At 41.4% G+C, this 24,505-nt stretch overlaps 1 protein-coding gene across 1 annotated transcript in view; it reads left to right on the top strand.

The window, feature by feature from the left end:
- Positions 1–24,505, top strand: part of ANK2 (ankyrin 2) — a 179,390-nt gene that overhangs the window by 51,037 nt on the left and 103,848 nt on the right. Inside the window, exons 2-4 of the mRNA XM_062493159.1 lie at positions 15,972–16,073; positions 22,739–22,837; positions 23,361–23,459. Coding sequence (XP_062349143.1) covers positions 15,972–16,073; positions 22,739–22,837; positions 23,361–23,459 — 300 coding nt within the window. The remainder of the gene's footprint in view (positions 1–15,971; positions 16,074–22,738; positions 22,838–23,360; positions 23,460–24,505) is intronic.

Below are 24,505 nucleotides of genomic sequence, written 5' to 3'. Positions count from 1 at the left end.
CAAATGATTCATCATCAAAGGCAGAGCAAGTTCTCTTTAAAATGGCTCAAAATAGATTTTTGCAATTGGCTGATGTCAAAATATTTAAGCTGAAGAGGATTTTTTTTGCTAGGTTCTCTGGAGCAGACAATGGCTCCTTTGTAAAAGCCGCTTAGGCTTTGGGGAATTGCTCATTGTGGTCTCTGTGACCAGAGGAAGGAAAGGCTGAGTTTTTGGGAAATAGTGATTTCATCAGTGTCATTATTGTAGAGCATAAAAGGGGACATAAATGATACAAAGTGGTGATTCATCAGACTTTATAGTCTACATGAGCTCAAGATTCTGACCCAAAATAATTGCTAGGAGTAAGTGAGCTGTGTTGTACTTCACCTTCCCATAAAAAAATCCCCAGGAATGAAAGACTTTGCACTTAGGAATCATTTCAAAGTTCAGAGCATCTCCTAAAAGTATATGGGTCCCAGTGCAGTCTCTTTTCTCTGTGCTTTTTAATTACTATGTTTAACCATCAAAGTGTCATGGGAAATGGCTCTCTGGGGAGAGATTAAACAATGATAAAAGTGGGGATTTATGTTGCTAACAACTGTTATTTGTCTTGATAATTGGAACTCTTTGAACTTTTTTCCCCTTTTTTTTTTTTCTCTTTTTTTCCCCCCAGCGCTACATGCTACTGCAGCGCCTACTGAGTTGTCATTTTGGCTATGCTAACTGAAACATCTACTGACAAACTAAGCTTTAATACTAATGGCAAAAAAACCAATAAAGAAATGTTTTTCCTGGCAGCAGAGCAGTTTTGTTTCTGTTGCTGCCTACCTGGGTGTGCGTGACTGTCCTTAGTCCTGTTATCTTGCGGTACTCAAGCTTTGCCATTCCTGGCTGTGGAATGGTATCCCATCAGATGAAGTCTCCCTCTGGAGATGAGCTTACAGCTTGGATTTCACTGCTTCTCACTCATTAGTCTTTGAGGTCTTGGCTGGGATTTTGCAAGTCAGTTGGGGTTTGTACCACACTGCTTTTTTTGATGGCCAGTAGTGACAAACTGGCTGTGTCTAGCCATTGCAACATTTAGTATCAGAATCTTTGGGGAAGTTGCAATTCCCAAAAGTTTGCTGAGGGCTTGATTGGTTTGTGTTGCCCTAAGTCTGACAATCGTAAATGCTGCAGGCTTAGAAACACTCAGGGGAGAAACCAGAATGTTTCCCCCATTCGGAGAGAAAAGAGGGACCCTGCCTTAGCATCAGTTCCTTAATACTCTCTGCTCTCCTTCTTACAGGCACTTTAGATTTAGTTTCTGAAGGTTTCCTGGGCAAGGGAGAAATGGAGGTTTGTAGTTAGTGTTGTGAAAAGGTCTGTTGGGCTGCTGAAGAGGACTGAGGTGCTTTGGTGTGAGCTCTGTGCCTCTGGGTTTGGCTTCTTCTCTGCTGCCAGCTGGGGTGGATGTGCAGCCCTAACAAGACAGCGAAGAGCATGGGAATGCAGAGATAGAGCAACGTGTTCCCCCACCAAGGCTTTGAACTTGTTCAGATGTGTGTACTTGGTTAGGATACGGTGCCCTGAGTCTGGCTGGACATGAACGCGTTTGCTTTTTGAGTCATTTGCCCTAAGGTCTTGGGGCCACTTGGTCAAACAATAGTGATATTGTTGAAAGGCTCTGGCAGAAAGATTCTCCATTGCTCTCCCTCTGATGGCTACACAGATTGTTGCTTTCCACAAGAAGCACTTCCCAGGGATGCCTGTTACTCAAGTTTGGCCACCCGTTCCCCCGAGTGGTGCCTTGTTCTTTTGCAGTAAGTTATTTGCATATTAAATAGCTTGCTCTATCCAGGGATTTGTAGTTCCAGTTTATGTTGGAGCCTTGGTTAGATGAACTTTGGTGGGGTTCCTTCTTGCATCCTTTTACTTTGATAACTGAACTAAGAAATTCTGGGAGTGTGTACATGCCATACTACTGTCACAGGGAAATGCTTTGGATGAGCTGAAGGAAATTGTTATCAGTAAATTGTGGTCAAGTGAGCCTTGCATAACCATTCTGAAACAGTTGCCAAGTGCTGGCAAAAATGTCCAAAAGGCAAAAGCAACACTTGTACTATTCTGTGCATGTGTCTATCCAGCATGTATCCATCGCATCACCTGAGGTGATCCATCCTGGAGCGTGCTTCAGGCAAGGAAAAATTAAGGAGCCCCTTAAAATCTCCTCAGGATAATTAACAAAAAAGAGAACCCAGTGCTGATCAATAACCCTTAATGGGAAGCTGAGGGGAGCTCAGTCTCCTGGATCATAACTGGTGCCGCTGTGAAGGGGAACTGGGTGGGAATCAATCGGCTGCCATGGAGAGCTGCCTGCTGACGTGTGCTGCCATACTGGCAATGGATGGAACCCCAAAGGGAAAAGAGTTGCCTGGTTGTTACAATTCTTAGAGGATTTCTCTGTTTCAGAGGAATTTTGAGCTTACATTTTCAAATACGCTTTGGATTGTGGTATGTTCTACAGGACCTCGGTGTCTACAGACATTTTGTCCCTGCTGCCTCTGCTACCCCCGGCTGTTCGTGTTTGAAAACCGCCAGTTAATTCTCAACTACCTTTTCCTTTTTATTTGGGTTTTGGTGGTGTGGTTTGGTTCGGTGTCAGATTTTTTAAATTCTTCAGCTTCTTCTGGATAATGGTTAGATTCCAACATGCAATCTTGAACATTGGTTTTAGCCTAAGGGGTGCTATCAGAAGTAACTCCAACCTAGAGTGAATGTTCTTATTCTCAGTTTTTGTGGAAGTGTTCTTATTTTCCTTTGTCTTGTTGCTGTTTGTTTTTGTTTTGGGCTCAGTTCTTAATTATAACCATTCTACCTAAAATATTGACACCAACCCTAAACCAAATTGACAATAAAATTACCAAACAAGACCAAAGATGACATAGTCAAGAGCGAAAGTTATCTAGCATTAGATATTGTCCTTTTTGGAAACATTTGAGCTCATGTGAAATCATGCCCGGGGGGCATATCAATCCAAAGTAAGCTCATCACAGTTACTGGCTACATAAACAGGAGATACCATGTGAGACACTGAAATTAAATGGTCATGAAATCTGTGCTCATCCACTTTGTCTTGGTTTGTAAATATCAAGTAGATGTTGAATAGCAGACTTGAATAAATCATATTTTTGAGTTATTAACAGAAGGCATTAGCAACATTCTGAAATTCAGTGCTTTATGTAAGCGCAGCGAGACCGCGCAGGGCAGGGAACAAAAAAAATCAAAGCATCGAGAGGCACGCAACTGGGTAACTCAATAACCCGTGTGTGTAGGGCATTCCACCCAGTGGGACTTTGCGAGCTGGCCCGGCCGGCTCCGTGCTGGAGAGCCGTCCCCCGGCCCACCCCACGCCATTGACATGCATAGCTGGCCTGGTAGGTGTAAAAATAGCCGGGCAGCGCCCGAATTGGAAATGGTCACCGAGCGCTGCCCGCAGTTGCTGGGGTTTCGGGTTCTCTGGGACGCGGGGCGGCTCGGGGAAGGGAGCCCGGGATCAGAGGCCGGGGAGCCGAGCGCAGGCGGGACCCTCCTCCCCGCCGGTCACCCGTCCTTGGGGAGCGCTGGGCGCCCGCTGCGGGGCAAGGGCCGTCCCCCTGCTCGGAGGGAGCAGAACTGATATGGGCAATGCTCCGATCTGCCAGGCTTGTCATTCGGAGAAGGGCTTAAGGACGCGAGGGAACGTACAGGATTTGGATAGAACTCCTGATTATTATGGATACAATAGTGAAGAAAGTAAAGAGCCTGAAGCCCTGGTAAGTTTTGGCTGAAGAAAACACGAATCACAGGGGAAAATTCACATGAGGGTTGTGGATGTTGCATTCGCAAAGGATCTCTTTGCTCAGAACCTTACTGGATAGCTTGCAGTATGAGGGATCTGCTAAACATGTCCATGCTGAAGCTCTGCTTTGCTGCCCTGAGTGTGATTAAAAAGCAGCTGTCGCTGAGCTGTGCAGCGGCTTCAGAGCATGTAGCATCTACCAGAAGGTTGAGGTATGGGAAGATAGAACCCCATGGGTGAAACTAGCCCTGCAATGAATGGATGTTATCCAGTTATCCTGGTTTGCACAACTGCTAGCAACGATTCTGTATTGATCATTCCCCAGACTTCAACTCAGGAGTTTACTTTTGAGCTGCTGCCTGCCCAGTATGTGATATTGTTTTCTCTGTGCAGTCGAGACAGAGCCACAGAGGTCTTAATGCAGGTGAGGGTTACAGTGAGTGGGACCAGGCACAGGCAAGGGGTGTGGGGGTCAAACTTATGGCAATAATATACAGCATTTGTGCAGCAAAACAGAAACAAATCATTAAGGTGTGAATACTTGTTTAGCGTCTATGGCAAATGAAGCGTGTCTTCTTTTTTCCCTTTATTTCTCATTCTGTTTGAGAAATTCATTAATTGGTTATTTAATTCAGAATTGGCAATGGAAGTATATTGTGTCAAAACTTCTGGCAGAACAGGAAGATCAGTAAACCTTCATTGTCAGTTTATCCAAATCTTATGTTCTCTACAATTGATGTATGCTAAAATAGGTCTCACTTCAACCTGATGCTTTGCACATGCCTCGATTGCTGCAGTGCAGAATAGAAGAGTAGGTGAGCTGAGTTCCAGTGTTCCTAGGGGAAGAGGAGACCCGAGGCACCCCCAGCAGTAGCTCACAACGAGTTCTTCATTGTCCTAGAAAACACTTCTGATGCTGTCTTGGCTTTCTGTTTTTTGGCTGGACTTTTCTGACCAGTTTTTTTTGTATTTCACTCACAACACAGCTGGAGCCATTCTTCACAGAATCACAAAATGGTTTGGGTTGGAAAGGACCTTAAGGATCATCTAGTTCCAAACCCTCAGGAATAAATCTTTCTTCAGGCTAAAGAGCATAAAAGTAACTTACTTCTTTGAGCACGCAGACAAGTTTGGTTTTTTTTCTCCTACCAAGCAGTTTTTGGTCGAATTGACAAATAATCTCCACTGTTTGTCATGGGAAACACGCAGTCAGGGGGTGGGACAGTGGGATTCCTTGGGCTGTGGGGGAGGATGGACCTGCTTCCCTTGCCGAGGGTGGTTTCACTGGGCATTAGAGGATCTCACGGAAGCTGTCAGCAAAGGTATGGAAGCCCCTGTGACAAAAATAAGCAAACTGAAGCAGCTCTCCCAGCACGTCCAGTCTCTGAGCTGCCCTTCAGCATAAGGTCAGCCCTCAGAGGAGGCAGGAGTGAGCAGCATGTGGTCTTTGAGACTTCTTTTCCTTTTTATTTTTTTGGGTACTTTTCATTCAGCCTACGCAGCTTTTCATAGCAGGCAGAGATCAGGCACTTTGATAATGTCTTTGATGTGTTAGATCATAAGATCTTGGCTTTATGCGACCCTGGTGGGGACTGGCCAAGTTTCTTTAGAATGTCTGTCTTGATTCAGGTTTACAGTACTTGGGGGATTACAAAGGAAAATTCCTGTATTTCCCTAAGAAGGTTTGCAGTCTCTCATCATCCCTATGAATCCATACAAAAAAAAAAAAAAAAAAAAAAAAAAGAAACCAAGTTAAAAGAAAAAGAAGTGTTTCAAAATTAGAAATGTTAGTGAAGCTTTGTTCTGCAGGGAAAAATGGTCTATTTTTCCCCCAGACAGGAATACAGTATCCAGCACAGTACCCTGTTAGCTATTATAGATTTCCTCTGCCTTTATGTAACTGTAGCCTTGCTCCCTGTCTTGGCTCATTAAAGAGTTGCCACATCAAGCTGAATATGATGACTCCAGGAGCCTTGCAGCAGATACAAGGTTCAAAACCATTCAGCCAACTCAGATGGCAAAATTGCTTTGCTAATCTAATATTTTTAAAATTAAGAATCAAATGCAATCTGCTGCTTCAGGAGCAGGTATTTCCGACTGCCTAGGGCAGACTGCTCTCTGAGTTTCAGCACAGGATTGTCCCAGACTCCTGCTGCAGCATTTATTGGAGTTTTTCCTCCCTGCTCAAGGTGGTGGATTTGGCAAGGTGGACTTTTACATCATTGCTGCTTTTCTGCAGGTGAAGTTAGGTGAAACTGGTTCCTCTCTCTGCCAGCCAGAGCTAAATAGTTTAAGGTCTATGTCTAATTGTTTAAGATTCTTCATTTTCTACTTGAGCATTCGTTTTACCTCTCCATACAAGTAAAATCTCTGCAATGAGTCTTGCTGAATTAGAAACTGTGGTAACAGCATTTGTTTACATCTCTTTTAGCCCATCTCAAAGCAACATTAAATATTTTTTTTCTGTTTTATAGAACCAGCACATTTGAATCAATGGGCAGTCAGTTAATGGTGTTTGAGTGGGTAAAGCAGTTTGACTCTTTAGCACGTATGGTATTAGCACATTTCTTTTATTAGGAAACATCTCTTTGGCCATGGGGAATGAAAAATCGAGTGATGGAATTATCTGTCAACAGTCTGTCATAAACTTCATTTACAGCCTGGATTTTTGTTAAGCCCAGTTATTATCCTGCTAGATAATGTTTGGAATGGCATCCTAATTCTTTCTAGAGGTGTTCTAGCATTATTACCTTTATTTAGGAACAACATCAGTAATGGAAACTTGCCATGGAAACCATTTAGATGCCTGCCAAGTTTTGCTGTTGTTACCAACACCTCAACATCTCAATAAATGGCATCTAGAGGATCCTAAATACTTTTCCTTCCTTTAATATTATTCAGTTCCCCTAGAGGAAATCTTGGTTCCATATCAGGTTTTAAGAGACTTCAGTAAATGTGTGCGTCAACTAGGAGAACCAAGACTAGTCGTGTGGCTCTTCTGAACATACCCCAAATCCTCACCATTTCAAGAAATGACTAAATGATTCTTTGTCTCAAATTTCAGCGCAAGAAACGTTGCTATTAGACAGCAGGATTATACATTTCTGCTTTTTAGAGTAATGAGGATATTTCTAGCTTTTAGGATTAATCAAACTATGAAATCTTTCATTCTTGAAAACCAAATCCTTTGGGATTTGGTTGTTGTCTTTGAGGGTGGTTTGAGTTTTTTTTTTTTCTCCTCTTTATTCTTTTTTAAATACCAAGATTATGTTTCCCAGGTACATTTGAGAGTCTGTTTTTAGACTCGTGCCAGTGATATTTCAGACACCCACACATTGTTTCCAAGCTGGTATTTATACAGAAAAGTTTGTTTTGGAGAAGATGAATAGCTCAGGGCAAGGACAGGGATTACACATGACTGAAGTTCAGCTAGTGCTGATGCGCTGTCCCATCTTAGAACCCTGATAGCTGATGTTGCTTTATATTGTAAAATCAGTATGGATTAAAATAAGTTCTGTCATTTGAAGTACTGCTTTTGGAAGGGACATGTAGCTGGGGAAAAGACTTTCATTCTATTCTTTTCCATGGAAAGCAATGCAGTTTTGCCTCAGTTCTCACAAATCCTTCATTGACGCAGTACAATCAGCAGCCAGGCCAGTATGGCAAATTAATGAGCAGAGTGGGAGGACTCCTACAGATGTCTGAGGCAGCTAAGGATCATAAAAGTTTCACAGAAGGCATTTGCTCCTCAGTGCAAGGAAGGGGTAATTTTATGTTAGTTTTCTCTTCCTCTTCTGCTGCTACTGTATTTGCCAGTATTGGCCCAAATTCAGGAACAAGGTTAAGTGTGCGTTTAGACCCTCCCTTCAGCAAATAACTTAAATCTGCTTAGTTTGAGATCAGTTAGACTTGAAGTTATGGTAAAAATCAGGCCTAGTTTAAAGTGGTTTGCCAAAATATCCCTTTATTATTCTTCTGGTTAAAAACAAAGACAAACTAATCAGACATTGGTGCACTCCAGCAGAGAGAAAAGAGTGGCTGGCTGGTATCCTGCAAGCTCTGGAATTTCATGGGGTTGGCAAAAGAGTCGAAGGTGTCGAAATATAACAGCCAGTCTCAAATTAAACTCATTACCTATGAATAATGGGGAATTTTCCTATCAATACCAAGAGATGAAATAGCTAAAGCCTGGCTTTTCCACTAATAAAAATTAGAAGTGTCCATCAACAATACTAATTGTTCAGTTGTGTCTGTTTGGAGTGATCTTAGAGCAGGAACTGGTGTCACGTAAGGCTGTTACCTGGACAGTTTCCTCCTCTTTATGTTGCTCAAAATTATCTTTGTTGGGATAATGTAGTAGCAGTAAAAAACTTCTGGAATTTCAAATGCAGCTTTCTGAGAGCAGTCTCACAAAAAGATATGAAACTACCATGGAACTGTTTTATGGAAATATTGAAATCCCTAGAAGTTAATGAAAATATGTTGGAATTGTAATACATTTTTTATTTATAATGTGCATAAATCACTTAACCTATTTTATTTTCTGAGCTTCTTTTTTTTGACATAGTTCTTTCTATCTCCTGTCATACCAATGAAATTGATTACTTGAGGACGCTCTAAATCTTGAATCTTGATGCACGCTGTATTTCCTTTGGGTTGCAGCCTCTTTGTCTGACACAGGAAAGCTTTTACCAAGATGTTTAATAAATGCAAACATTACCCTTCCCACCTGCTCTGGCAGTGCATGCTTTGAGCTCCTACACATCCCTTAGCAGAACTCATGAGGGAATTCTAATTCTGAGGAACGCAGCATATACCGCGAGGAATCTGGTCAATGCTATCCCAGGTTTCTGGGTCAGGGAATCATTTCCTGTGTTTAAAAATGTTTTGATGTGAAATCAAAGATTGTTTGAATCCTGGGTCGTATGCAGTGTATGGCACAAAAGCTTTCTCTCTTCTTGTACCTATTGCACCATCTTGTTATTGCAAAATACTTTTTTGCTGAAAATATCGGCAGTCCTCACGGCAAAGTGTGAGGCTGTGCCCACAATGTCTGCAACAGTGTGGTGAGGGCAGCCACAGCTCCAGCTCGGTGCCAGAAGAAGTGGTGCCAGCTTTTCCATATCCTTCATGATATTTTGCAATTAATTTGCCTAAGTACTCAAAGCACCTTAAATTATTCAGGTTCAAAATATGTACTTTAAAGAATATTTTTATTTTTCTGATTTATAAGCATCAGTATCAACCTAAGGAGACAGACCTTTGACGTTTAAAAGTAAGTAATTACTAGATGCTATTAGCTCCATCTTGGCAGAGGATATTTAACTTGCTCTAGCAATCCCTTACCTCTGAAAGCTTATCTTCCTCTTCACATCTCACAGATCCTGGGATTCTTCTTGTCTTAACAAATATTAGTTTATTGTAAGGCCAGTTGTGTCTTTTTCCTGGATAAGAGCTTGGTCTAGATTATGAGAGCGCGATGTTTGTTTAGTGAAATCTCCTGTTTTAGATCTGTGGGCTTTTCAGTTCAACTGTTCATGAGCAAATTCCATACAACCAAAGGTACACAGCAGGATGAATATGATCTGAAATGCCTGTACATGGTTGACTAGGAAAAGCTGAGGGAATAAAAACTCTTGTTTTGGTATTGAAATAAGAAAATTGGTCCCACTGTTCATCCAGGAGTTCAGATACTGAAATTTCTTTAGGATCTGTGATTTAATGTGTCTTCCTTCATGGCTCCCTGTAAATCAATGGGATGAAAGCATACATTTTTATGGGCAGAGGAAGTGGCTTTGAAAGCAAAGCACTGTTGTATTTCTTTTCTTGTTATTTATGTTATTTCATTAAGGACTGGGAAAATGTGTCCATTATAGCTGTTATTATCTCATTTAAGTCATTTATCAGTGTTAGATTACTGAGCCTGTGCCATTGCAAGTGGAATATTTAGCTCTCATTATGGCATGTGTATCAGAACTGCAGACTCAGACTCTGCTCTGGGAATTTAAATAACAGCTCAAAAATATTTTAAAAACTCCTGTCACTGCTCCCTTTTCTAGAGTGATGCCCTTTGGAGGTCAGCAGCACTTCCAGCTCAATAATAAATTCTGTGTGTAGTAGATAACATGGGAGTCACTGATAAACTTGCTGGCAAGGTTTACAGAAAGTATTCCAGGAAGAAAAGCATTGCATTTGAATTCCCATCTTTTGCATCTGAATGCTGGTATGGAAGAAGATTCCTTAACGAGCAAAAATCCATATGTGATGAGTGAGTTGGGTAATGGTAACACCTGGTCTGTGCCACTTTTAGAGTTGCACCCAATTAAATAATGGCTGGTTGGAACAGATGGTTCCTGAAATCAGAGAATAGCCACGCCAAATGGGACAAAATTTAGTGGTTGTCTCAAGGGTAGGAGCTTAAACTGACTCTTGAGAAAGTAGGGTTTAAAAAACATGTAGAAGAGCTATGTGTTGTTATGTGTTATTTTTTCCCTTTGCATCTTCAAGTAGTGAATGACATCAAGAATCCATGACAATTTGAGTTTAGAAGGCATAACTTTCCTTCTGTCATGAGCTGAATTCTAAACTCCAGGCATTCCCTGAATATATTAACACGATGAGCTACCAGTCAATTAGGAGCTTCTTAATGAAGAAGAGTTCACAAGCTATCAGCATTTTGCTAATTATAGAAACAGCGTTTGGACAAACAGTGCCTCACAACTCTGGAGTTTGTAAATGACATTAACACTGTCACTTACCCCTGCCATATTGATTCACTGGGGCTTAATGCTGGCTTCCACTGCAGTGATAACACAGGATTCACTGTAGAATCAAAGGGTTTTTAACCAATAACAGTTTGATTTTTTTTTGTTTGTTTTTGGTTTATGTAAAGCAGATTTTTCTCATGTCCTCACCAGGGACAATATCCTCAATAGGTACAGCTAAATAAATTTGTCTCCATAAAATCAAAGCAGCACATCCCCAAGTCCTTGTTTGAAAAGTAAGTCTGAAAGGGTTATTACTGCTCAGATGCACATTGTAATACACAAACAAACTAAATAGGTTAAATTAAGGTGTAAACATACACCTACTTACACATACTGTTTGAATGTTAGGCTTGAATTCTGAATTCTCTTTTTGTCAGCATTCCATTAACAAACCGTACTTAGATAAGAAATGTTCATAGTGCTGGACTGTGCTCTCTCACAGACTTATTTCTGATTTTGGCTGGACTGGGGTCATTCAACTTACTGGGAGGGCAGAAAGCCCAAATCCAACCTGCAGGAATAGTTTTTCCGCAGACACAATTTAAAACAAATATTTGGATGGCTTGAATAATGTTATGATGAGATCTATCCCCTGAAAGCTGAAGCTTCCTACTCCCTCACTCTTTCCTTCTTATGCATGAAGCTGGTTTTCACTTGCAAATTTAAATATTTGGAGAAATTTTTCTGGGTTTGGTACAAAATATGATTTCAAGATCTGTTTTTGCATTTCCCTCTAAAATGTCTTTGAGAAACAGGCAAGTACTGTGTGCAGTAAGTGATGTGGTACATAATACAATAGGAGGGGCAGCTAGAGTGGGGTCAGAGGAACCAGAAGGGGTGGTCTGCCTATTTGATTAAAATACTAATTTCCATATATGATTCATTTACTGAGATTCCCTGAAAATAGATACTTCAAATTCAGATTAAATTGCAGCAATATAATTAGCAAGAAAGAGGGAGAATCCACAGTCATATGTTCATATAGTCACTTGATCATTTCTTGCAATATCTGACAGCTGGGTAGTTATAAAATAATGTTTGTATTCCTGCTATAAGTGTACTTCAGCTTATATTGATGCTTTTCACATTGTAGTTTATTTGTCCCTAGTGGTCTGAAAATTCGTATTTATAGATATAATTTCCTGTCCTCCATGAAGAAAAGTTAAAATGTAGAAGATTTTGACCAGGTCAAGCAACACCAAATATTTCTCAAAAGTTATAAGTTAATGAATGAACCTGCATTGTCATCCAGTCCCACCCCCTGCCACAGGCAGGGACACTTTCAATAGACCAGGTTGCTCCAAGCCCTGTCCAACCTGGCTTTGCACTTTTCCAGGTATGGGGCAGCCACAGCTTCTCTGGGCAACCTGTGCCAGGGCCCCACCACCCTCACAGGAAAAAATTTCTTCTGTTATCTAAAATAGATTTACCTTTGTATCTATATCATGTACTAGAACTGCATTGCAAAGATTTATTTTAAAAGTAGTTGGTGTGGATTGGTCATGCTCTGTCACTCTATATATATTGAGAGCAGTGCAATAGAAAAAACTGGTTAAATCCACAGGTGGTGAATACACCATACTACAAAATACCAGCTTAATATATTCTAATCCCCTATACCATATTCTTATATCATGTTCATAATGTTTTGATTTGATTGCCTGACCTTAGTGCCTGCACGTACACAACGTGAGCCTTAATTCTGCCTGACTGAGCTGAAGGTGGTGGGCAGAGCTGCCAGCTGAGGCTTTGCACATGAACATGTCAGCTTTGGGGCTTCCCAAATTACAGGGCTCTCATGTTCTCATGCTCACATAGCGCTACTTCAGGTGACTTGTTCTCCTGTAAACCTTTCCTTTCCTCACTGGTGGTGGAGTGTTTGTTTTCAACATGATCTGCTTACATGTGTAAAAGTCCTAAGAAAACCCCTCAGGGGTGTGTGCTTAGGAAAAGGAGATGCGATAAATACCATGCAGGGGACTCTGGGTCTGTGCTTTTGTCTTCTGCCTTGTAAAGGAAGTGCCTTCAAATGACAGGTTGTTGAGAATTTTTCTTCACCAGTCACTGGGCTGTGAAGACCAATATGTTGGTTTTTGTCACTGAGAGACACTGTGAGGGGTCTGAGGGCCTTGAGAGACTTTTGAAGGACTTTGAGGGGCTCTAAGGGCCCATGGTGTACTGGGAGGGGCTCTGGGCACCATGAGGGGCTCTGAAGACTATTGGGGGGCTGTACAGCAAAATATTTCAAGAGGTTACAGAATCCAGATCCAAATTAATCGTCTTGTGACAAGGTAAGCGTAGGAGCGACGGCAGGTTGGGCGGTCGGTCGGGACGGACGGAGACGAGAGATCTCTGAAGGCAGGTCTGGGAACCTGTGGTTTATTGCAAAGGGCCTGGGTGCAAGGGCCCTGCTTGGAGCTGCCAGCCACAGCTCGGAGCAGGCACCAAAGGGCAAGAGTGAGAGTAAGAGGCTAAGTGTAAGAGCACTAGTAAGAGGAAAGGTAAGAGAGTGAGGTTCCCGTTACGATACAATAAATCTTCTTCTGTGCTGATTATTCTAATTTTCAGTAACCAATCTAATACAAGATACAAATCCTACAGCATTTACATACAGCCTGTAAGAATTATTATGTTACCATACTGTGTTACATTTTAAACCCTAAAAACTCCTCTTTGGACCCTTCTGCCAAGCTGGCAGGGTCTGCTGTGACCCTTGGAGCTGTCTGCAGAGGGAATTGTTCAATCAAAAGGGGATTACTTTCACCTGGCCATACTATTATTTTCCAGTTGTTCAGTAACTAAGGTTTGGTATCTCAAAGATGGCTTTCATTTCAGTCTTGCTTATAGTTTCCATATTCTCAAAATCTTTTGCCAGGCAATCATTTTTATAAGGTTTTCCTGTTTCATCTTCTCCAGCAGCAAGACTACAGGAAACTTCTGCTGTTGTTTACTGAGGGGAGTTTGTCAAAATGCATTTGAATTTGAAGTGCGCTTAAGTGAATACATGTCTGAGACAGTAGTGCTGACAGAAATGCTTTTAAAAAACATTAAAAGAATGGGGCAAAGGACAAATTAGTGACAACCTACTGAAAAAATTAGATTTGGCCAACTGGGAAAGAAAAGAGATCTGAGTACACCCAGCTTCTGAGTCTTCCGTGCCTTGTAACATGGTGCTGAGTCTTTCAAATATTTTGTGGAACCAGTCTCTGGTATTTGTATGGGAATTTATATATGAAGCATGTGGATTGCTGAATTACTCTTTATGTAGACAAGAAGTTAATATTCTGCATTATCATTAATATTCCAATGTATGGAAAGTGTTTTGAAGTGACTTGAAGTGATTTACACTGCAGTAATTTGATTATGAGGTAATAAAATTATGAATCAAGGAAAAGAGAATCTACTTGGAAAGCACTGCTTGTGTCTTCTTAGCCAGAAACAAATGGCTTATAGTTGTGCAGGCTTAGCTGTAATCTGAACTTCCAGCAGTAATAGAGACATCAGCATTTTTAGCTTTTTATGTTATTCTGTGTGAAAGAAAAACAAGCAGTGATTGATTCATCCCTGAGAACCCGAAGTTGTAGGTGGCAATTTGTTACATTGTTCTTTCTTAACCTTCTAAAAGTATTAAGCTGATAGTTGTAGTTTTGCTATGGTAAATTATTGCTTTAGTAGTAAAGCACAAAAAAATGGGGGGAAACAAAGTAAAATGTGTGTATTATTGAGGACGAAGATGCTTTTCCCAACCAGAGTGTCCAAGTTTACCCCTCATGCACTCAGATATTTGTTCTTGGTTAATGTTTTCACCAAGACACTTGATTTTTTTTTTTTCCAAGGATATTCAAACATCAAAATATAATTTGGTGTCTTTACAAGCCCATCCTCATCCCAGGAAAGGGGTGCAGTGTCAACATCTATCCTTCAGTCTTTAAAGGGAACTTGCAGGTTCCTGTCAAAACCTGCACTGGCATCAAACTTTGTCCAAATTCTGCCCTGACTGAGGCCTTCAGCTATCCGGGAGTTCTGTCACTGTGAATGCCTGCGTTACCTTCCCTTTCCCCCTGCTGCATGTTTAGAAAGATGGTCTGTTTTCCTAACGGCAAATGACGTGGAAAATGCACTGAAGTTTTCTGAAAGGAATTGAAAAGAGAATATTTTTGTCTTGGCATGTAGCACAGTTGTAAGGAGGCTCATTTTGATGACATCCATCTGTCGCACATTAAAATAATTTGGAACTGGGGATTGCGAAGCGAGTTAGTGCAGCGTGATAAGCAGGGTGACCGAAATAAATGCGTTGGAACGGATTGGGCGACTGAAATAAGGGCTGGAAGTGGGAGGGTTTTAGGATATTGTCACGGTGTGAAGGAGCGGCTCTGCCCGGCGTTCGTGGCAGGGCGGTGGCATTGGTTGAGAGCACGATCAGCCGGAGGCGCTCCCGAGGAGCAGCGACTCCAGCCCTTCCACAGCCCCTCAAGCGCCTCTCGAGATTAATTCTTGACCTGCTCCCTGCGCTCGCTGCCGCTCGGTGTGTTTACCTGGGACAGCTGCTGCCGTCCCTGTGCGCGTTCCCGAGCGCTTCTTCTGTGTGCTCGCTAATTCTGAAACACGGCTCGGGTTGGTCTCGTCGTCGCAGGTGTGGGGGAACATCCAAATCCGGGCTGGTTTCAGGCAGCCAGCGCAGTTTTGTGTCGCAGTCACAGACGCAGGAGGGCTGAGGTGTTCCACGCTCGCCTCCCACAACCTGGCTGAGAAATGAAAACAGATTTTTATCGGATTTTAAAACCTGTATTTTAGCGTATGAGCGCGGGCAGTTTAGGGGTGGGAATGTTTGCAACATGATCCTGGATTTAGGTACTCAGCCTTGAGTACTTCATCCGCTTTGTTCTAAGGTTAGCTACACGTGCGGTGCTGCCCACTTTGAGCATACAAATCTAAAAATAATACATATAATATGTGAATAATATCTATACTAAAGCTATAAACAACGTACATAAACAATACATAAAATTATATATAGGGAGATATAGTGTATTTATATATAACTCCCCAGAAAATTATAGTTAGGACGTTGATGCATTTATTTTTCTCTCGTTGACAACATCATTTACTATGATTTATGGTTGGGTTTTTTGGGGGGGGTTTGTTTTGTTTAGTGCTTGCTAAATTTTGAATGTCAGCAATTGTTGCTCTATTTTGCTCACTCTCACAGGTCTGCAGTTCTTTGTACCATTATTGCCTAATTTAAATATGCAAATTAATGCAGATATAATTCAAACTCAGTTGTTTCACAGTTTTATTCCCCTGCTGCACAAAATGTGGAAACCTTTCAGCACTGATGAGGTTGTGCTCTGATTTAAGTGAGGGCTAATTGGAGGAATTTTTTTCTTCTCTTTTTTTTTCAGTCTGACAGCAATGCAAGCTTTCTCCGAGCTGCCAGAGCTGGCAATTTGGACAAAGTAGTGGAATACCTGAAAAGTGGAATAGACATTAACACCTGTAATCAGGTAAGATATTTGATGGACACAAGTTTGCAAGAGTGAATTGCAAGAAACCTGGGCGCTGTAGAAATGTGATTTGTCTCTTCATCCTGCCGAATGTGATGTGCTCAGCCCATGGATTTTCCTTAGCTGTCCCACGTGAAGCATCTGATTCCCTGAGAGCTCAGCTGGGGGAGTCTGAGGGTTCCCTTGTTATTTTTGTGAGACCTCAGAGGGCAGGTAAGCGCTTGAGTGGGTGGTGTGGTTGTAGCTGCCCAGATAACTCGTGTCCAAGCAGATTAAAGTCTTGGCACTCACCTGCACTGGCAATGCACTTCTGGCTACTCTCAGGTGGCTAAAGGGGTAGTCCTGGGCTTTCACCTTGTTCACAAAACTAAATGTGTTTTTATCACTGCTCAGGAATATCTACAACATAACATTAAAGGTACTTAAACGTTGCACTTAACATGCTGACTCCCTTTGCAGCAAAGTTATTACTGCTGTAAAAACACAGTGTTAAAGTTTCACCAAGGATGTGACTGTAATGTGATACAATGTTTTGGCTTGCCTCTTTTGTGGGTCTGTCATACAAATCCAATTACTTCGGCTTCATAGCTTAGGGACCTACTTTTGCAACGTGTATTTAAGTGACTGGAACCATCAAGTTTAATAAGATTCTAACTGTGACTTAAAATAAATATGCAAATAAGTGTCTGCATCAGTTCTGGGAAGTGTCTTGGCTTTCTTGTGAAATTGCTGCAGTTTCTTTGTTGGGGAATTTGACAGCTCAGGCTTTATGGTGCCCAGATTTCCCATAACTCTTAGCCAGATTCGATCAGAGTCACCACTAACTGGACAATGGCTATGCCGTTTGGAAGTAAAACTCCAGAATTGTGGCCACTATTTCTTTTTTTTTTTTGGGGGGGGGGGGGGGGGTGATAAAAAAGAAAGAAGGAGTAAGTGTGAAAATAAGCAATGAAATAACCTATATTTGGCACTGTCACCTTCCCTGCTGAAAGAAGGCTGCAGATGATTAAAGCAGCCATGTGTCAAATGGAAGCTGGGGCAAAGGAGTGAGAGCAGATGTGTTGGCTGTAGCAGGGAATTTAATGATGAGGAGGAAAAGAGCTGGGGCTTTTCATGTTCTGCTTATTAAAAACAAACAGAAATGTTCTTATCTTACTGTCTAGGAGAAGGTTTCCTTTAAAAGACTTATTGTCAAGGAAAAACTTAATGAGTTATATGGGACATGACCTGGCAAATTTTGAGTTGCCTGGTTAGAAGAGAGTAAAGCTAGACTCAAGTTCTTAGATTGAAATAGATGCAGCAAATTTTCTGTCTCTATTGTAAGCACCAATATTAACATAGAGATTCAAATATTAACAAAGTGCACAGTTAATATGATAATTACTTAAGACCATTGTAAGATATTTTCCCAGTGTTCATACTCATATAGGAGGAATATGACAAAGGTTGCTGTAGCTTTATCTTTTGTGGAAAGTGCATCCCACTTGCAGCTGGTGACAAAGCTCCTTTTGCACTGTGTAGGTGAGATCAGAGCTTTCACCATCCAGTGAGCACAACAAACACTTCAGCCTGTGGCAGACTCCAGTTCTGGTGTCGTATAAAATGGCTTATAGGGGTTTTTGGGAACTAAGGCCCTCCGTGATTAAGCATTGCTGGTGTATTGTGAATTTTATTGGGAGTGGGAGCAGACTCCCTGTGCTAGAGGTCAGGGAGTATCGAGTGAGCCAAGGCAGCTGCTACTGCTACTTTTGGGTTACTCCTCCTCCTTTGTCTCCTCCTCAGGGTTTGACAGGGGTGTCCATGGCACTGTGTTCCAGCTGTCTAAGGGGAGAAGCAAACACAGTCTGTGCAAGATGCAGGGGTGTATTTTATTTTTAAGAGTGAGATATCTCAATCCTCTTTTAGAGATGAAGCCTTGTACGCTGAGGATATTTTTGCTCAGTAAAAATGCTATTTTTACATTAGCTCTCATCTGAGAAAACCATACATAATGTTAAATATAAGCTTTCCTGAATGGAGAGAAAACCAGGAAGATGCTTTCTGCGCTTTCAGTGCTTTTTTTTCAGATCCTGGGTTTTCAGAGTGATATGTCTTTATAGATAATCAAAGTATTTCCCCAGTGTAACTGTTGCCAAAATATGATGGCGCTTAATGTTTCTAGATATACTGAACACAGAGAGTAGTTAATACAACAGTAACATAGTTAATAATTAGATATTACTAAAATACACTTTGTTGAATGCTACTGTCATAACAAGTTCACTTATTATGGAATGGCTTACTCTAACCTGTATTTAAGCACTGTCATCTATTCTGAAAATAATAAATCGATTTTGTTTATTTCTGGAGAGAGTTAGAAATCTCAGAGGTCACAATTCCTCAGTTTTATGAAGAATCCCTTGAAAGAAATCAAATTCCTGGTATTTTATAGGATGGATAACCGATAGCCTTTGGAAACGTGCGTTTCCTTTAAAGCTGTTTCTCTGTGCTGCAAATGTAATTTTTTAGGATACAGTTACGGTTTCTAGTTAATGTAGCAAGAGAAAACAACTTGCTTCTGCATCATCTTCAGAATGTTGCTTAGGAAAACAAATGTTACGCTGTGCATTTGTGTGGTCCAGGGTTCCAGCAGGAGTTTGGCCCCGAAGTCTGACCATCCCTAGAGTTCATCAGCTGCTGCTGAGTTTTGAAATGGGAATTGGGAATCCAAAGGCAACGTAAAGTAACATTTCTCCATCTTGTCTTTGGAGACCTGCGAGTTTTCAGGGTGATGTCTTGGAAGGAAAAATAGAATGGGCCTTGGCACTTGCTTTGAAGAAGTCTTCTGTGTCCTTCCATGGAGTCTAATACCTTGAATAGCTCAGGGTTTGAGTACTGGGTAGTTTTGGGGGCCTCCAGCTCCCAGGCTTTTTGAATTTCTGTCAGTTTGGCTTTTGCTCTCATTCGTCTCTATTCCTTGGGTGACAGTGAGACAGAGCACAGCTCCCTCCCTCCCTCCCTCCCTCCCTCCAAGTGGAAAGGCACTGCCTCTCCCAGCAGTGCCAGCCATAGTCTGAAGGAGCACTGCAGCGTAATGAGGTCGGCAGCACCACATTTGATGTTGCTCTATAGGTTAATTCATTTCTTGACTTCCTAGACTATAAAGCAACATAAAGAGAGAATTTTCATAACCTGATAATGTTTTTCCTTTTTTTCCCCCTACCGTCCACTTAATTTCTTTGTCATATTTTTAGGAAAAGCTTGCAAAACCATTTGGACTTCAGAAAGCCATGCCCAGCTCTCTAATGTGCCCTTTCCAAAATCTCTCTTGAAAAGAGGTTGCCGTATGCGCATTTTACTTCCCCAACAGAGACTTTGCAGAGCCATCTATTAAAGAGAGAAAATACTTGAGTTTAACAAAGACTCTGGTACTGCTTTCTAGTTTCTGCCTCTGCTGGCAAAAGCAGTTAGGGCCACCGTACAGAGTTAGTCACAAAAGCTTTTTAACTTTCATTGTGTTTTGAAGTTATGCTTTGCTGCTGGGCTGTTATCATTGAACCTTTTCCCCACTTCCTTCTAACACTTTATTTTCCCCATTTCTAGTTTTAAGTTCTTTATCATCCTTACTAAGTCTCGCCAGCAGAAGGTGAGTCGAGCTTTCTAGGACTGCCAAGTTATTGTCTGTTCCTGTCACTTTAGAGCTGAGCTTAGTAGGAAGGGTGTAAAAGCCCAGAGAATGCTGACTTGGCTGGTTTAAAATGTCCTTTGAACTACAGGTTGATCTGATGCTCTGCCAAGGTATTGCTTTTTCACGGTGTCAGTTTGCTTTGGCACAAGAGTGTTAGGCGGGAATGGGAGAAGCTGTTGGATCTGGGTGAAGTCCCAGGAGAAGTAAATGGCACAGCAGGATGGCTGCGGAACCAGGCACTGATGGAAGAGCTTTGGGTGGCACTCTAGGAGTGCTGTCAGCAGTCAGTGGTACATGCATGTTAGTAGCACCCCGTGGGATAGAAAGCATTGATGTCTCTGCCTCGGTGGTAGAGGAGAAAGAGAATTGAGGGAATCAGGCACTGCAGGGAAACACTTGGAGACAAGAACCAGCTTGGAAGGCTTACTATTGCATTATTTTATGAGAGTTAAAATTACCAAGGAGTCTCCAAAAGAAAGGCACGTATGGCATATGCAGGCTTTGTCCTTATGCAGCACAGTTTTGCTTAGCAGACAACTAATTTCACCCTCCCCAACTTTTTGGTGGGCAGGGGAGAGAAAAAGGGACGTGTCAGAAATCTTTGTTGTTCTGAACTACAAAAATCCAGTTGACAGGAACGGAGGAGTTGCATTGATGAAATCTGAGATTCCATCATCAGAAGTAGCAGGGAATCAGCCACGTGGGCTGGGAAATAATTGCAGCGTTGGTTCTGATTAGGGAGAAAGAGAACAAAAGTTGCTTTAAGGCTTCAGTTGTGCTGGTCCTCAGCATTTAAAGTGCAGGGTTTGCTACTGCTACTGCTTACCCCAGCTTGCTTTATTTAAGGAATTATGGAATTTGAATGTCTGTAGTCCTATTTTTAAGATAGAATTCCTTCCTGTAAGCTTCTTACTGGACCTCAACTGTTTGTTTTGCTCATGTTTTAATGCATTGAAAGGAAGTCCTGTGTTGCAAAGAAACTCAATCAATGCAGCGATATCAACTTTCAGGTGCTTAATGTGGCATCAACAGATATGTGGCTCAGAGGTAAGAGTACAAGTATTTTCAGAGATTAGGGACAAGCCTTGCTCTCTCCATATTTTGAAACATGGTTAACTAAAACAGAGGCTTATCCTCATCCTTTTGCATTCAGAGGTGCTTATGTGCCATGAATTTTTCAGTTTCTTTGCTGTTTGTTGCCAAAGAGTGAAGAAGGTAAATAGCAAGTTAGAGCAATACATGAGCTGTGTACTCTGTGAGGAGGACAAGCTGCCCTTCAGATTCCCACACAAAGTGTTGATGACAGAATCTGCGAGATCAGCTACGGGAACTGGTCTTGGTTCTTAAACAGTGAGGAGAGCACTTTGTGTTTCCCCACAAAGTAGTAGTTCAAAGCTCTCAGCCACTGTAGGGTAGTAATTGTGGTTAGTTGATGCTCAGCTGAGATTAAAAACCAAGAAAGATCAAAGTTTTCTGAAACTTGTTCAGCAAAATATTCCCTGACATGTGCAGTATTCTTCATCGTGATGGTTATGGTCAACCTCACCACATGTTTTTGGCTAAGGATTTCTCTTTGACCAGGGCACTACTGCTGCCCCTGGGCTCTGCAGCTCTCTTTTAAGAGTGTTTCCTGTGGCATAAGGATGTTCTGGTTCCACAGCTTTTCCCACATAATGGAGTTTGAAACCACACTTCTCATTAACATTTCCTAATTACCAGGCTCCAAAAGGGTGTTCTTCTGCTTTTGGCAGCTTGTGACTCTGGCCTTCCTTTAGTTCCTTTGCTTTTCTCATAGTTCCACTTCTGAATTTGAGCACAAAATCTGCCCATGCTGCTTACATGGATGTGGAATCAAATGGAATTAGTGCAGAAATGCATTTGGTTTGCTGTGTCTGAAGCCATTGGACCCACTCCCATCAAATACCTCCTGTGAAATGCTAAGTGCTTTAAAATCCCACTGGGAGCTACAGCCTCCAACTGCCTCTGTGAATGGACAAATAAAAGCCAGAGAGTTGCCTGTTTGCTTCACAATTGAAATGGCTCTGAACTGCTCAGGGACAAGCAAAGTGACAACAATTACACAATGCTGAATTTGCTGCTGGTTACTCAAACACCTGAGTATTGCTCCTGATGCCTGCAATATGGAAACCAGGAGAATGCTGGAGGGAATGGCACTATCTGTTGCTGTCACCTGCCTGATGGAGGGTGAAAAATACCTTAGGATTGTGAAAAACTGGTTGGAAATTCAACTACAGTAGACTGCAACTTAATTTTTTTTCTTGGATGGAAGGGAAAGGAAGAAAATCAAGTTTCCACAGCAGGAATTTATATGAGATAAAGTATCCTGTTTCTGTTTAATGTGGAGAGGATTTAGATACTGACTTTCTTGGGTTACCTTTTCAGCAATCCTAGCTTTTATTTAATTAATTTTCTTCTCCTTTTTGACTGAGATTGCAAAACCTCAAAGTTTAGCGAAGACTTGCTCATCAGACACCAGCAGAAGTGCCAGATCAAGGATGAGTCTGCAAGTCAAAATGAACAACAGCCGTTTTGGAATAACCCTGATTAAGTAGACACATGCTGTGTAAATTTGGCTAAGTCCTGTGATTTCTCAGTATTGATAAAATCTCAGCAGGGCTGGTTAAGGTTACAGTAAAAAGAGGCAGAAGTACACTCGGGTTTTGAAATACTGGGCTCCGTGGAGATGCCCAAGGTAGTAGTCTGTGATAATGGGAAGCTATTAGAAAATAAGGAATCTTTTCTGGATACTCACAAAGTAGGGTTGGTTTTGATGCATTTGTTACTATGAGAAAAATGTTATCGGAGAAGTTTGTCCCACTGAGCCTCAGCTTAAATAGCCATGTCCAAAGTATCTGACTTATGCAGACAGTCAGCTAAGAGATGTAACAGTATTCCAGGTCCTAATCTTCTCCTTATCCCAGGGCGAGGTAGGAATGTGTTCTGATATTTGTAATAGATCTGGCCCTTGTGCTTACAGAATGGACTCAATGCTCTGCACCTGGCTGCCAAAGAGGGCCACGTGGGACTGGTACAGGAATTGTTGGAAAGAGGCTCGGCTGTGGATTCTGCCACTAAGGTAATTGATGCATGTCTCTAAGTTTGTTCAATGCATAGGAGAAATACAGACACAACCCCAGAAAGTACAAAATAAAAGAATAAGATAAACACCTCACTGATGTTTAAACTGTTATAGCTGTTATGGCCTGGGAGTTGTCTTGGCTGAAGCTCACTGGTAATAAATGAAGAGGAAAATATAATTTGTAGTATGATACTGAGGAAGCACTAGAAGTTTTTACTAATGCCAGATTTTCATTATTTCCAGTGACAGGTCCTCCTTATTTTCAGGAGAATTAGTACACCTCCAAGTAGTAGATTTTTTCTAATCGGTGAAAATCAGTAACTAACTTCATCACCCTATCATATGCAGTGTGTTTTCAGCCATGGGTGCAATGGAAAAAAACACCTGTGGGATAAATTGCCTTCCCTTTGGCCTTTCCACAGGCAGGCACATGCACACGAATGCTGTAAAAAAGCTGCTGATTGAAATGATTCCACAAGAAGGGTAATAATAACTTTCATTTTTGCCCTCCCCCTAACAGAAAGGGAATACAGCCCTGCACATCGCATCCTTAGCAGGGCAAGCTGAAGTTGTCAAAGTTCTGGTGAAGGAAGGAGCCAATATTAATGCACAATCTCAGGTATGATGCTCTTTTCCCTTCTCACTTGTAAAAGTTATTTGGTGAGCTCTTGTAAGATCTGAAACATTACACACTGCTTCTAAACATCCAAGCCAGACAAATCAAGCAAATTGAGGCATTCTCTCATAAGTAGAATAAAAGTAAATACTGAACTGAAGACATAATATGCTCATTGTGTGATACAGGAACTACTATTGTTGGTGATAGAAAAATTTATAGAAGTATGATAGGAATTCCTAAGAGATTCTGAAGTGTATAAATATTGTATTTCAATGGAATTTGGTGAGCAGTAAAAAAGAAGATAATTTCTCAAGGGCTTGATTTGTACAATTGGTTTTTATGGTTATTTTTTTTGGCTCAAAGTTTGCAGATAATTTACTGCAGGCTTCCTAACTCCTTCCTTCTGTGATCGAAAAGAATTTCAGTCAAAAGTTTGCCATGTACATTTCAACTGGGAAGAATCACTTTGTCCTGGCAGGAAAACCAGCAGTAAAAACTGTCCTCTTATTTCCATTGAAATAAAGCTTGTCTGGTCTTCCAAAACACACCAGAGGACAGGGTGGTGTCCTTCACCCATAACTTCCTTTGATTTGGATTAAGAACCATTTATCAAATAAATAATTTGATTAATGTTTGTAAATGCTGCCTTAATTATAGCAGCTGTCTAGAGCTGTAAGGGGCTGAAGAGATGGTATGGATGATAAAGAAACTGCATCTTTTGTCTGACATGCTCAAAAAAAAAAAAAAAAATGTTCTTAGCACCACACCTTGCTTGTCCAGACCTGGGAAGTTGGGGCCTGGAGGGTTTCCTGTTGTTTGATATTGCAAATTCACCATGGACAGGGTAAGGTACTTAGAGACCAGGAGATGAATAAATGACTTTGCAAAATGAGTGATTGTCTGTTCCTTTAGCACATTTTAAGACAAGATAAAGAAACTGTAAAGTACTTTAAGTTGCCTGACTCCAAGATTTTAAAACTGTATTCTTTTTTATGCTTTTTGCCCAAAATGATGGAGCAGCTGTCTCAGGGCAGCTGATGGTCAGT

Source organism: Cinclus cinclus, chromosome 5, assembly GCF_963662255.1.
Source record: "Cinclus cinclus chromosome 5, bCinCin1.1, whole genome shotgun sequence".
NCBI classification, from domain to species: domain Eukaryota; kingdom Metazoa; phylum Chordata; class Aves; order Passeriformes; family Cinclidae; genus Cinclus; species Cinclus cinclus.
Note: the sequence above shows the minus strand (reverse complement) of the source record. Positions and strands in the feature narration are given on the sequence as shown.